General features: G+C 44.1%; 1 protein-coding gene across 2 annotated transcripts in view; it reads left to right on the top strand.

Moving 5' to 3' along the window:
• CLNK (cytokine dependent hematopoietic cell linker) overlaps positions 1 to 14,156 on the top strand; it is a 267,728-nt gene that overhangs the window by 122,254 nt on the left and 131,318 nt on the right. For both annotated transcript variants that reach the window (XM_077477779.1, XM_077477780.1), the window contains exons 4-6: positions 6,292 to 6,317; positions 6,890 to 6,986; positions 14,058 to 14,155. In XM_077477779.1, the coding sequence (XP_077333905.1) occupies positions 6,292 to 6,317; positions 6,890 to 6,986; positions 14,058 to 14,155 (221 nt within the window). The remainder of the gene's footprint in view (positions 1 to 6,291; positions 6,318 to 6,889; positions 6,987 to 14,057; position 14,156) is intronic.

Consider the following 14,156-nt stretch of genomic DNA (forward strand, 5'->3'; position numbering starts at 1 on the left):
GTGTGTAATTTAATCTAAGTATAAATACAGCTGTTCTGTGAAGCCCTCAGAGGTTTGTTAGAAAACCTTAGTGAACAAACAGTATCACGAAGGTCAGGGATAAAGTTGTGGAGAAGTTTAAAGGAGGGTTAGGTTATAAAAAAAATATCCCAAGCTATGAACATCTCACGGAGCACTGTTCAATCCATCATTGGAAAATGGAAAGAGTATGGCGCAACTGCAAACCTACCAAGACTTGGCCGTCCATCAAAACTGACAGGCTGGGCAAAGAGAGCATTTGTAGACTCTAACAGGTTTTATTCTAAGATTGCCCTGTATTTAGCTCCATCCATCTTCCCATCAACTCTGATCAGCTTCCCTGTCCCTGCTGAAGAAAAGCATCCTCACAACATGATGCGGCCACCACCATGTTTCATGGAAGGGATGGTGTGTTCAAGGTGATGTGCAGTTTTGCTTTTACGCTAAAAAATTTGGTTTTAGAGCGCCTTCTTCCACATGTTTGCTGTCCCCCACATGGCTTCCCGCAAACTGCAAGCAGGACTTCTTGTGGCTTTCTTTCATCAATGACTTCTTCTTGCCACTCTTCCATAAATCTCAGATTTGTGGAGAGCACAACTTAACCCTTGTACATGCGGTCGGACATTCTAACAACCAAATCCGTTGGATTTTGTCCGACGGATTGTGTCCGAAACTGTTGCATACACACGGTCGGACCAAGTTGTCGGAATTTGTGGTTGCCAAGAACGCGGTGACGTAAGCCGTGTGCGGCGGAACTAGAAAAGGGAAGTTCAGCACCACGTCCGGCACCCTTTGGGCTCCTTCTGCTGATTTCGTGTTAGTAGAAGTTTGGTGAGAGACGATTCGCGCTTTTCAGATTAGTGAGTCAGATCGCTACTGCTCTTCGGTTTGTGCTTGTCTTTGCGTATCTGATAATCAGTGCGTGCGGTCATTAAGTATTTGTTTCTCATTGTGGACTATATCTTGGTATAGTACGCTTTGAAAGGTACAACGTTGCGCAATTGTCGGTTAAATCGATGCAGTGCAGAATCCCAAAAAGTGCTCTGGTCAGGAAGGGGGTAAATTCTTTCAGGGCTGAAGTGGTTAATATACAATAAAATAATCTCATTTTCGTTTTCAGATATTAATTTTCAATTGTGTACAATATTCTCTTAAAAAGAACTGCAAGTGTATCTACCCCCACTCAAAAAATTTAGCCAGTCCATATATATGGTAGCTGCATTTTTTTAGCCTTCCTACTTTACTTTATTATTTTATTCTGACTTGGTGATCCTGCTAGTAAAACACCTCTTGTTGTAAGGTAACAACACTCACTGTACTGTATCAATGGAGGATCAGAGTGGTCACCCTAGGGCAGCACAACAGTACACCCCCCCCCCTTCTTTTCTAAAATACATAATATAAGGAAGATGTTATGTGGTCCAAAAAAAGGAAAATTGTATCATACTTACCGTAATTTTCCTTTCCTGGTACCTATCCATGGCAACATACCAGTGATAGAGCTCCGCCTCGACTCCTCTCTCAGGGCCAGTGAATAGCATAAATTAAAGGCATAGTCCCTCCCCCAACATTCTCCGTAATATAGAATACAGAGGGTGGGAGCGTATGCTGCCATGGGTAGGCACCAGGAAAGGAAAGATACGGTAAGTATAATACAATTTTCTGTTTTCCTTGTGCCTCCATGGCAGCATACCTGTGATAAAAAACTAGTTCACACGGGTGGGTTTAATGCCTTAATGAAAAAAATTTTTATTAGACACCGACATAGCAGCATGAACTGCTCTTATTCCAAACTCTACCATTGTAAGAGCCCCTGGGTCAATACGGTAGTGTTTAAGAAATGTGTGCCGTGAAGACCAAGTGGCGGCCCTGCATACTGTTTCTAAAGAAACATTCGCCCTCAATGCCCAAGATGCTGATACCGCTCTCGTTGAATGAGAATTCACCTGAGATGGAGGTTCCAAGTTCTTCACCCTGTAAGCTTTTTGTATTAACTTGACAACCCAGGATGCCATGGTTCTGATGGAAGCTTCCTTCCCTCTATTTCTGCCCCATGGGACAATGAATAGTCTTTCAGAATCCCTAAATCTTGCTGTAGCTTCCAAGTAGGCCCTGAGAACTCTGGATATATCTAACTCATGACATGAGTTCCATTTCGGAAAGGAATGCCTGACGGGCGGGGGTATCTACAGTAACCGTCTGAGGAACGTTACCACTAGGGGATCTTCTGGCCATTTTGTGTTAGTTGCCACAGAAATTGTTGACATTTACACCTTAAGGGACCTCTGGCTGAGCCCCAATTCGAGACCAGTCTAAAGGAAGCCTAAGACATCGGCCGTAGAAGGAGAGACCGGGTCACACCCTTTTTCTGTGGCATCAGACAAGAACTTGTCCCAAATCCTTGCATATATTGCATTTGTTGTTGGTTTCCTGGCCTTAAGCAGGGTGGATATGACCTCCTGGGAGCAGTCTAACGACTCAAACCTTCTCCTTTCAGCTTATTTGAAGATCCAGTTTTTGTGGATCTGGATGAGCCAGCTTGCCTTGGGTCAATAGCTGCAGGAAGGGAAGAATTCTGATATAGGGACTCACACTCAGGTGCATGGCTAGCGGGAACCATGGTCTCTTTGGCCAATAGGGCATCACTGCCAGTATTTGGACTGATTCCCTTAGCAGCTTGAAGAGAAATTAGGAGATGAGTGTGCGAGGAGGAAAGGCGCATGCTGTTGTGAGATTCCAAGGAAGCTCCCTCTGCCTGTGGATGGGGAAGGTTTGGTATTCTCCTGGGTAGCAAAGATGTCCACCTACAGGGTTTGCCATAGTTTGGAAATTTGGTTGAACACATGGGGGTGAAGTGTCCACTCATTGTTGTTACCAAATTTCCTCGATAAGCTGTCTGCTTCTGTGTTCATCTTGCCTGGGAGATATATCGCTCTGAGATCTACCAGGTTCCTTTCAGCCCAGATCATTATAGGTTCCACTGCCTTAGAAGTGCTTTGCTGCGGGTGCCTCCTTGTCTCTGTAGATATGAGACCACTGCTCTGTTGTCCAAATGCAGAAGCACGCTCCGTCCTTGATCTGGGATGCTAATGAGGTTAAGGCTAGAAATGCTGCACTCATTTCAAAGATATTGGAAACCATCCCCCTGGAGCAGTCAACCCTGTCTTCAGGGCCCACTAACAGGCCAGGTTTGCAAGATAACTGATATACATCACAGGTAATATCATTTGCTGCTCAGTGATTGTGTCAGGGACATGGCAGTCACGGTATAGGCAATGCCGCCCTGAACAGTCATGGATGCCCACAGAGAGTCCTAAGACTTGCACGAGCAAGTGGCGCATTGGCATTGGTGTATGCCGGTGTGCATTAGCACGCATCAGCACATACTGGTGCGCATCAGCGTGCATTGGCGCATGCCGGTTCTCATCAGCACGCATTGGTGCAATACTGCGCATGCGCGATCTTGCACAACTGGCGTGACTAACGCTGGTGCCAGTGGCCCTATTTTAGCCAGCCTGCAACTACAGGACCTTGTTGGATTATCTCCTCAGCTGCCTTGTGTACCTTGATCTTGCTTCCTGATCTGAGATACCTGTTGTGATCCGGCTTGCCTTCGACCTTGCTTCCTGATCTCTTAGTCTGACCTTTGGCCTGTTCCTGGACTCCGCTTCTGCTTCCTGATCTCCCGGCTTGACCTTCGGGTTTTATCTGGACCCTGCCTGTGTTTGACCTTGGCTTGCCCCTGTGTATTCTTTGGACTGATCTATCTGTGCATGACTTCTGGCCTGGCTCCTGGTTTCTCTGTTCATCTGAACACAGCAAGTTAATCTCCGCCTGCTCCATCCATCCCGCAGTGGCAGAGCTCATTGAACTACAAGCAAGCATCCAGCCACCCGTGCTTCTTTGGGCACCGCGCCTCCTGTTCCCAACTTCCGGAGCGCGCTGCACCTAGCCACAAGGGGAGTCCTATTAGCATCTCAATCTCCATACATGCACCTGACAGATTGTGGTATTCTAGTCTGCATTTCCCCAAGGTAATACATAAAACCTGGCCTGTTAGTGGGCCCTGAGGACAGGGTTGATGACCACTGCTATAAAGTATACAATTTAGTCAAATGGGCTATGGAAAACTTCTTGTCTGTTTTGCTCCATTCCTCCATTATAACTTGTCTGATTTCCCCCAATAATGGGAAGACAATTTTCTTTCTTTAAAGAAAAGGAAAATAAGCTTTTGATTTCTGAGGAGGCTCTTCCGGATCCTCCCAAGCAATATCATTCTTCACTGCCTCGACAAGCAGCTGGACCAGGGAAAATCTGAAACCAGATGGTTCAGAGTCCTCTGAAGACTCCCCAGAAGGATTTTCAGGAGAAGAATGCCTAGCTGCCCTTCCTGCAGACAGCGGAGTGCTCACAGCTGAGGGCTCTGGAGTTCTGGGGACTAGGTCTTGTGTTTGAACAGCTTGTGGAACCGGATGGGCGGGGATTGTGGCCGCCAGTTCTGAGAAGGAGTCTTTCATGGTCTGCTTAAGTAGATCGACCACTTTCTGGCTTTCCAGTTCCTGGTTGGCTGCGTAATTCCTGTGACAGTCCCTACAGATTAATTTATCAGGGAGTGGTACAGTGCTACATGCCCAACACTTTTTCCTTGATGCCCAAGGTGGGGGCGAAGGAGAGTGATGATGTATCGGAGATCCTGATCTCCTAGAAGACCTATGGTGTGAAGAGCGTGATTCCCGCTCTGGACTATCATCGTTGTCATGGCATCTTGAAGATTTTCTGGATTGTTTTGAGGGAACAAGGCTGAAACAAACAAAGTTTGTTCATCAGTGGCGCACTCTTTTTTTGTTTTGTTTTTTTATATACTCATGTACAGATGGTCCCAATACCTATTGGACAGAGGAGGATCTTGACTTCATGACAAATGACTTATAGGGAAATGGGCATGAGAATCAGCTGCAAGAAGATGAAGTAAGAAAAAAGAATAGAACCCTTTAGAGAGAAAGCAACTGAACCACAGTCTCAACTGTGAAAGAGGAACACATACCTGTTCTGCAGATATGTTTTTGTAAATGCAAGGCACCACTGGTTATCAAATGCAGCCCTGAGCCAAAATGGAGCCAAACTTTTACAGAAGCAGAGGATGGGGGGACTAATAAGCAAGCCCACCCCCCTTCTGGCACCATTGGCTGACTTCCATTGTGTTTCCCTAAAGAAATATGGCAGCTGAGGACCCACCACCATGTGCGCCTGTGCCCGCCCAAGTGCACTAGTGGCAGCAGAGGCCCCTAAATGCAACAGACAACAGCTCCATATTCCGGGCCTGCGCATGCACACTGTCCCCCGGAAAATGCTCCGCCGCATTAGAGAGCCCATCACTGCCCCTCTCTATCTCTCTCTCTCCCCGCCGCCCATGTAGCCAGCTGGGAGTGGGAACCCGAAGCCTGCTAGCCATGGCCAGGCTCCCAGCCATTGAGAACCAAATAACAAGACCGGGGTTCATTATCCACCGAGATTCCAGCTTTAAAAGAAAGACTGAGATTGCACCGGCCGAACCGCGCATGTGCGGTCCGGAGAAAAAAGTCTTAGAGGGGAAATTCTTTATTTATTTTTTAACAGATAAATAATGAATAAGGTCTAACCTGTCCGGTGAAGAAAGGAAGCTGATCCTCCTGCTGAATCCACCAGCATTCGGTGTTCATGAATCACCAGCAGACTGCATTCCTGTGAGGAAACTCTGCAAGACCCCAAAAGATCCACAGAAGTGGTTCCCAGTCTTATTAGCACTAATAGCGGCCCAAGAGCAGGGACTGCACATGGGAGAGGCTGAACCCAGCAGACACTACCAAAGGCAGAGGTATGGACGTACTGCTACTCTTCACCAGCTCAAGAGGTATGAGGAAAAAAAGAAGAATGTTGGGGAGGGACAATGCCTTTAATTTATGCTATTCAGTGTTCCTGAGGGAGGAGTCGAGGCAGAGCTCTATCACATGCATGCTGCCATGGATAGACACCAGAAAAGAGAACTGAGAACAGTGCTGACTGATAAAAGTGTATCACAGGCAGAGAGCACAGAAAGGTATGAGCTCACAACATTTCCAGCTGGATCAAGAGGCATTTTATTCAAATTGATAAGAGAAAAAACTTTTAATGGTAAACTTAAAATACAACTAAAGTTCTACAATAAAGAAATACAAATCTGCTGTATATATTAGTTTTATATTGGTTGAACACTGATAATTGTTCTAATAATAATATATGTCTTCTGTTCCACAGCATCACAAGAGAATATTGTGAAATATGTAAGTATAGTATATGTATCATCCACTTTTTAATTTGGAAAAGTTTTACTTTAGCATTTATAATTATGACTTGGAGAATGAAGTGTGTTGTATTCTTGAAAAATGTATTTCTTTATTATGTCTTCATAATTCATGCACCATCTCCCCTCACGTCCGATCTAGAAAATAATTATCTGTGTTTATCAGGAAATACTTTTTCGTAAGCTGATTTATTATTTTTTTTATGTCACAATCCTCTCTACCGTTCATTCAATCTAATGCTCCATTAAACATAACGTTTCTTTGTGAGTACTTTGAGTTATCCGGCAAGCCTCAAACTATAAGCAAACCTCAGACATGTTTTTCTTTTTTCTTTTACGCAATAAAAACTGTTTATTGTGGGTCAGCAATCAAAAAAGCGTATGCATTATTGTGCTGCTTCTGCCAGGGCTTCTATGTAGCCCAAGTCCATTCTTGGGCCATGACACTCTGTAATAGCAGATAATAAGTGAAAATGGGATTTTCTTCTCTGTCAGAAACCCTTCAAAAGGATTTGTTTATCTAACAACATACATTACACATTTATGTTTCAGGAAAATGACACTGAAAACTATGAAATTATAGATCTAGATACGGAAATATTTGTGAACATGCAGCACTCAAACTCTAAAGCACGCTCAGAGTATGCAGGTAATACAATGTCAGATACATTTCAATGGACAATTATCTATCCCTCCTTCCTCCATCTTTGCCCTTTATATTTCCCTTCCCTCCTTCCCTTCCATTTTCTTTCCTTCCTTCCTCACACCCAATCTTAATTCCTTCCTTCCTTCTATCCTCCCACCCTCTCTCCTTTCCTTCTTTACTCCCACCCTCTCTTCCTTCCTTGATTCTTTCCTCTTCCCCTCTTCCTTCCTTCCTTCCATTTCTTCCCTTCCTTCCTCCATCCCTTTCTTCTTTCCCCCTGCCTCACTCTCTCCCTTCCTTCTTTCCTCCCTCCTTCCATTCTGAAAGGAAATAGTAGGTATTCTGGAGGACCATCCCTTCTGTATGTACAGCAACAGGGCCCTCAGATATCCAGAGACACCGAATGAAACGAGAGGCAGGTTGTGCATTCGTAAGATGTCTGCTTTATTGTAGCTCGTGTCTAAGCTTTTATTCAGTTACAGTTACAAAACAAAGAAAGGCGTGATTACAAAGAAGGCACATGTGTCCTTCTGCTTACACAAGCTTATTCTATGTAAAGTTACATATTGTGCAAATTATCATATGACTTAAGATCTTACAACACACAGTTTTATCACAAGACAAGATACTGCAAAACAATATATATTTACTTTAGCAAAGAAAAATGATAACTTTAAAGGTGCGGCTTGTATATTAGATTACAAAACACAAGGGGCTTTTTATATGATCCTTTTACATTCCTTCCTTTCTTCTTTCCTCCCTCCCTCCCTTCCTTCTTTCCTCCATCCCTCTCTTCCACCATTCTTTCTTTCCTCCCTTACACTCTTTCCTCCTTTATTTCCCTCCCTCTCTTGCTTCCTCACTTCCCTCCTTTCCCCTGCCTCTCCTCTCTCCCCAATTTAAACTCTAAAGTACCTTCAGAGTATGCAGATAGAACAATCTTCTTATGTTCCTTCTTTCCTCCCTCCCCCTCTTTCTTCTTTCCTTCTTTACTTCCCCCCTTTCTCTACCTCACCTCTCTCTATTCTCTCTTCTCGCTAATTTCTTTTCCTTACACCGCTTGTGTCCCCATGTTTAGCCATGGCTCACTTTACGCTTCACTATTTAATCTTTGTGTTTTATTTTATTTACCGCACTGTCTCTGTTTTTTATGCCCATTATTATTAATTGTATTTTTATATTTAATATACATATATTTTATATTTATTTATTATTTCTGCCCTTTATTGCTGAAAATATTTTTTATATATAGGGGTGTGTGTGTATGAGGCTGAAAGTGTTAATAAAAGAATCCATACAGTAGGCCAGGTATGCACTGCCACATCATCAGAAAAGTTTGTTAGACCCACTTACTAAATCACGTAATGCTAACACATATATCACTCACTAATATTTTTCTCAGTATCAGGCCAAGAGGTCTCTTACCTGCCTTCCTTTACACACTTGGTTCATATAAACAAAATATTAGAATGCTGCAAAGAATCATTGGGTGGTTAGGTCATGCACCATTACTTAGATGAATGTATTGTCCAAAGGAGGTTAACAGTTTTTCTGTAAATATATAAATATAGCGCTCGCAAAAAATAGGTGAAAACAAACACAATGTATATGCTGAACAAAACAAAGTCCAAATAAAGTGACTAAAGGTGCTCCAATCCAAAGTGAAGAAAATGCAAAATGCTTCAGAGATATTCAGGTGTACATTATCCCCCTTATGTGTCCCCACTCACCAAATCGGAACGACCCCCAGCTTTTCAGTCTGATGGGTCACTTTAAGCTTGGTAATTATATCCAGGAATGGCGGATAGGTGTCAAAACATCAGATCAAGGATTCCTTTATGAAGTTTCTCAGCGGAACAAACAGGTATCCAAAAAGAATGGAACTAATAGTGAAGTACCATTAAAAAAGTTTTTATTGCACAAGGGAGGGGGTACTTACAACAAGTTAGATCAAACAAGCCTCAAGCATGGAGCTGTAACCGTAAAAACGCTGTTCCTGGTGTGCGTTCCCGTACGACAGGAACTGAGTTTTTACAGTTACAGCTTCATGTTTGAGAACAGCTTCAGCGATCTAGGGATGCGGATGGGATGGCACTACCAAACCCATGGCTGTACTACCAAGCATCCCAGATTCAGCACATAGCCAGGGCGATTAACCTAGACTCTGCTTTGAATCTTGATGATACAACTACTAAGCTCCTTGGATTTACAGTTGGGAAAGGGGTTGCTGAAGGGTTGGAAGCCTTGTAGTTTGGTAAATCGAACAAATTGTACCCCACTTATAATTTAATTCAAAAATTTGGAACAAAGTCAGACCACTGCAACAGGCCACTGGGTTTTCAAAGTTTAGCCCTATATGTCATAACAATCGGTATATTGAGATCGAGACATTGCAATACACCCAAAAATGGCAACAACACTGGGTTATCCACTCGCATCAAATATTTTGAAATGGTGAGTTGCATTCCTTTTCCGCTCTCCACTCAGAATTTCAGCTCCCCGTGTCCATGCAGTTCTATTATTTACAACTTCATTTGCGATTAAGGCTCAAAAAGATGCTGAGGCATGGGTACAAAGCCCTACTTCTATTTTTAATTACATGTACGAGGTGTCATCTTATAAGGGCTTTATCTCCTGCAACTACGCTGTGTTACTTAAATGTGTTTCTTCCAGACTCTACCAATAAGGTAGTGTCTCAATGGGTGCAGGATGTTGGGCCCTTTGAGGAGGAACAGTGGGAGGAACCGCTATTAGCGGTTACACAGTGCTCTTTAAATGTTGCCCAAGGCCAGTCTCAGTTGTATTTACTCCTACATGTTCATTACACCTCTGCCAAGTTAGCAAGAAAGAGAGTATGTGATAATCCATCCTGTACTCGTTGCATGAGTTGCCCTATATTGCATGTTTATTGGAAGGAGGTTATAGGTATCATTAACCGGCTTTTTCAGGTTGATTAGAAAGGATCCCAAACAATGTCTGCTGGGTATTATAGAGGATGTTTTGGTGGAGAAAGCCCCTAAGCAAGCAATAGCTAGAGCACTTTTTCAGGCCCGAAAATTAATTTTGCGGCACTGGAAAGCTACAGAACCCCCTGCGGTGAAGGAATGGCTAGAGAAGATGGGAAATACTTTGAGGCTAGAAAAATACATTTACCAGCATAGGCGCAGCCTAAACATTCTCAGCCTGGCCCCGGTCGATCATGTTCTGGACCAGATGCTATAGCCAAGATGCCCTGGAACCGTCATCTGTTGGGTAACTCACTCATGTTGAGTGGGGGAGGTGATGTGCCTTTTTATGTGTGTAGTTGGGTATAAATTCATGTTAAGTCTCTGCAAACAAGGCCACATGTTGAAGCTTACTTTTTTTATAGTACAGCTGTTATTACTGAATATGCTTGCTTGATAATCTCGGTTTTCGATGCTGAGCTAAATATTGTGAATGTATAACAAACTGTATTGCTCTGAAGCCTGTAACGGATACTATATATATGTTATATAAAAGCTTTTAGATAAAACAAAATGTTGAGGATACAGTAGGATACAATGATGACCACTTTGAATCGGATTTAAGACTAATATGACCAAAAATTACATGGTCTAACACCTGTAATCGTACAATAATGTCAAAATACACTCACCAGCCACTTTACTAGGTACACCTTGCTAGTACCAGGCTGGGCCCCCTTTTGCCTTCAGAACCACCTTAATTCTTGGTGGCAGAGATTCAACAAGGTGTGGGAAACATTCCTAAGAGATTTTGGTCCATATTGACATGATAGCATCACACAGTTGCTGCAGATTTGTCAGCTGCATATCCATGATGCAAATTTCCCCTTCCACCACAAGGTGCTCTATTGCATTATGATCTGGTGACTCTGGAGACCATTGAAGTACAGTGAACTTATTGTCATGTTCAAGAGTTTGAGATAATTTGTGCTTTGTGATATGGTGCATTATCCTGCTGGATGTAGCCATAAAAGATGGGTACATTGTAGTCATAAAAGGATGGACATGGTCTGCAACAATACTCAGGTAACATATGGCATTTAAAGAATGCTCAATTGGTACTAACAGGCCCAAAATGTGCCAAGAAAATATCCCCCACAACATTACACCACCGCCACCAACCTGAACCATTGATACAGTATGGATCCATGCTTCGGATCCATGCTTTAATGTTGCTTACGCCAAATCCTGGCCCTACCATTTGAATTTTGCAGCTGAAATCGAGACTCAATGGTAAATTGTAAGGGTTAGTTTTTATTATTTTTTTTTAAATAACAAACATATCATACTTACCTTCACTGTGCAGCTCGTTTTGCACAGAATGGCCCCGAACCTCATCTTCTGGGGTCCCCCGCCGGCTCTCGCCCCACATCAGATAACCCCCTAGGAGAAATGCTCTCCTGAGGGGGTTACCTTGCAGGCGTGCTCCCGAGTCCAGTATTCTGTGTCCATAGCTGCTGAATGTATGACTCAGCCCTGCCCTCCGGCACCCGCGTCTTTGGATTTGATTGACAGCAGCGGGAGCCAATGGCTGCGCTGCTATCAATTTATCCAATCAAGAGCTAAGAACCCCAGGCAGAGAGACAGCGCGTCCCCACTGGGTCAAGTTTCATGGCTCAGGTAAGTAAAACGGGGGGGGGGGGGGACTGGGGGGCCGGTCACTGGCAGGTGTTTTTTCCCTTTAATGCATACATACCGTCCCGGATTGCCTATGAAAGTCCTGCTGTATGAGATCTGTCCTGCATCCCGGGCACCTTCATTCCGGGACAATACAATGTCCTGCAATTGCCCCCTTGGCCGATCTGATGCCCCCTAAAATATTACGCCGCATCGCCACTGTTCCTCATTGCCCGCTGTACTAGTTCTGGCCAAGATCCGCTTTATTTCACTCCAAGATGCTGCCTGGCTCACTGCCAAAACAACTGGTTGCTAGACACGGCCCACCTGGTGTCTAACAACCAGTGACATCACAACGAGGAAGAGAGCAGAGCCCTAGCATTCAGAGCGAGATGGAGGAGGATTCATCCTCCTTGCGCCTAAGCTCTGCCCCTGCCTCCGGGTCTTTCCTGAAGGCTGTTCCTGCTTCTGGAAGAAAGGTAGGAGAAATGCTCTCTGCACTGCCCTGAGGAAGCTTATGGTCACTCTGCTCCCTCCCATACACTGCCTCTTTCCAGTCATGCTGTACAGTCCCACCATACTGCCCTCCAGTACACCCCCATTATAATGCCCCCTCCCATTATACTGCCCCCTCACATTATACTGCCCTTCACTACCACCTCTCCCATCATACTTCCCTCCACTGCCACCCCTCCCATTATACTGCCCTCCACTAACCCCCTCCCATCATACTGCCCTCCACTACCACCCCTCCCATCATACTGCCCTCCACTAACCCCCCTCCCATTATACTTCCCTCCACTGCTACCCCTCCCAAAATACTGCCCTTTGATACCACCCCTCCCATCGTACTGCCCTCCACTACCACCCCCTCACATCATACTGCCATCCACTACCACTCTTCCCATCATATTGCCTTACACTAACCCCCTCCCATTATACTGCCATCCACTACCACCTCCTCCCATCATACTGCCCTCCACTGCCACCCCTCCCATAATACTGCCCTCCACTACCTCCCCTCCCATCATACTGCCCTCCACTGCCTTCCCTCCCATCATACTTCTATCCACTGCCACCCCTTCTATCATACTGCCCTCCACTGACACCCCGCTCCCATCATACTGCCCTGCACCCCATAATACTGCCCTCCACTGCCACCCCCCCATCATACAGCCCTCCACTGCCACCAACTCCCATAAAAACCCTGCACTCTATACCTAGCTAATCTCAGAACCCTGCACTCTGCATGCAGCTTATCCCAGAAAAATCCTGCCCTCTGTACATAGCTCAAGCCAGAACCATGCACTCTGTATGCAGTTCATCCCAGAACCCTGCACTCTGTACATAGCTCATTCCAGAACCCTGCACTCTGTACATAGCTCACCCGAGTACCCTGCACTCTGTACATAGCTCATGCCAGAACCATGCAAAACCATGCACTCTGTGTATAGCTCACCCTACAACCCTGCACTCTGTACATAGCTCATCCCAGAACCCTGCACTCTGTACATAGCTCATCCGAGTACCCTGCACTCTGTACATAGCTCATCCCAGAACCCTGCACTCAGAATGTTGCACTCTGTACGTAATGCACTACAAACACTGCATGCTTTTATCCTTTTAATTAAATGAAAGTGCTGGGGTTTGTATGTATCCATGAGACTTGCTTGTGTAACAATAATAAAAGCATATTGTATAGGTACAAGGAAGCCCAAGTTTTGTTTAATGATGCCCTTTAAGCTCCTCCCACTGTCACAATTTTGGCCATGCCTACATTTGTCACAGCACACTATGCAAGGTTACTTCCTTCCTCAAGTGTCCCTCATTCTGAAGTTCAATAATTGGGAGGTATGATACATAGGATGCATTAAGGTGAAAAAAACACAAAGGTTTACAACCCCTTTAACTATATTGGTGAAGGTTTAATTGTTTTCTTTCCATTTGCCATGTTATTTGTTTTCGTTTTCTTCAAGTAATAAACTTTGTATTTATACCACGGTTCCATATTGAAGCCTCTTTAAAAACCTACTTGGCTTGTTTCCTTTTATCTGTATATTTTCCATGGCTTTGGGAACCCAAACTTAATAAGTTGAGTAGGTAATATACACATTCCTTAAATTGTCAACGTTGTTATTTCCTCTATCTTATCACTATTTTTTTTTCACTAGACCAGGTTCTAGTTCTAACACACTGACAAAGTGTTTATTTTTATTTTTTGTATTTTACTATCTGTCTCCCAGCTGGGGAAAATCTTCACATTTCCTGTCTCAGTAACATAACAAGAAGTGAGGAGAAATCTGTGGAGATATGAACAATAAAAGCCTGAAAGAGATTTTAGCCTTTCTCGTCTCCATCCAAACTAGAAAAGTTATTTAAAGCAGGGAAAATGTATTATGAAAATGTTCTGTAATTGTTCTTTTAGCGGTAATTGTCCATCATTGTGTTCCAGATAAAAGATGTTTTGGAGCAGACACGGACAACCAAGTGTCTACAGAAGCACAGATGATTGCTGCTACCAGCCATGTGCACATTAACAGAAGAACAAAGG

Source organism: Lithobates pipiens, unplaced genomic scaffold, assembly GCF_037356315.1.
Source record: "Lithobates pipiens isolate NorthernLeopardFrog02 unplaced genomic scaffold, aLitPip1_a1.2 Scaffold_13, whole genome shotgun sequence".
NCBI classification, from domain to species: domain Eukaryota; kingdom Metazoa; phylum Chordata; class Amphibia; order Anura; family Ranidae; genus Lithobates; species Lithobates pipiens.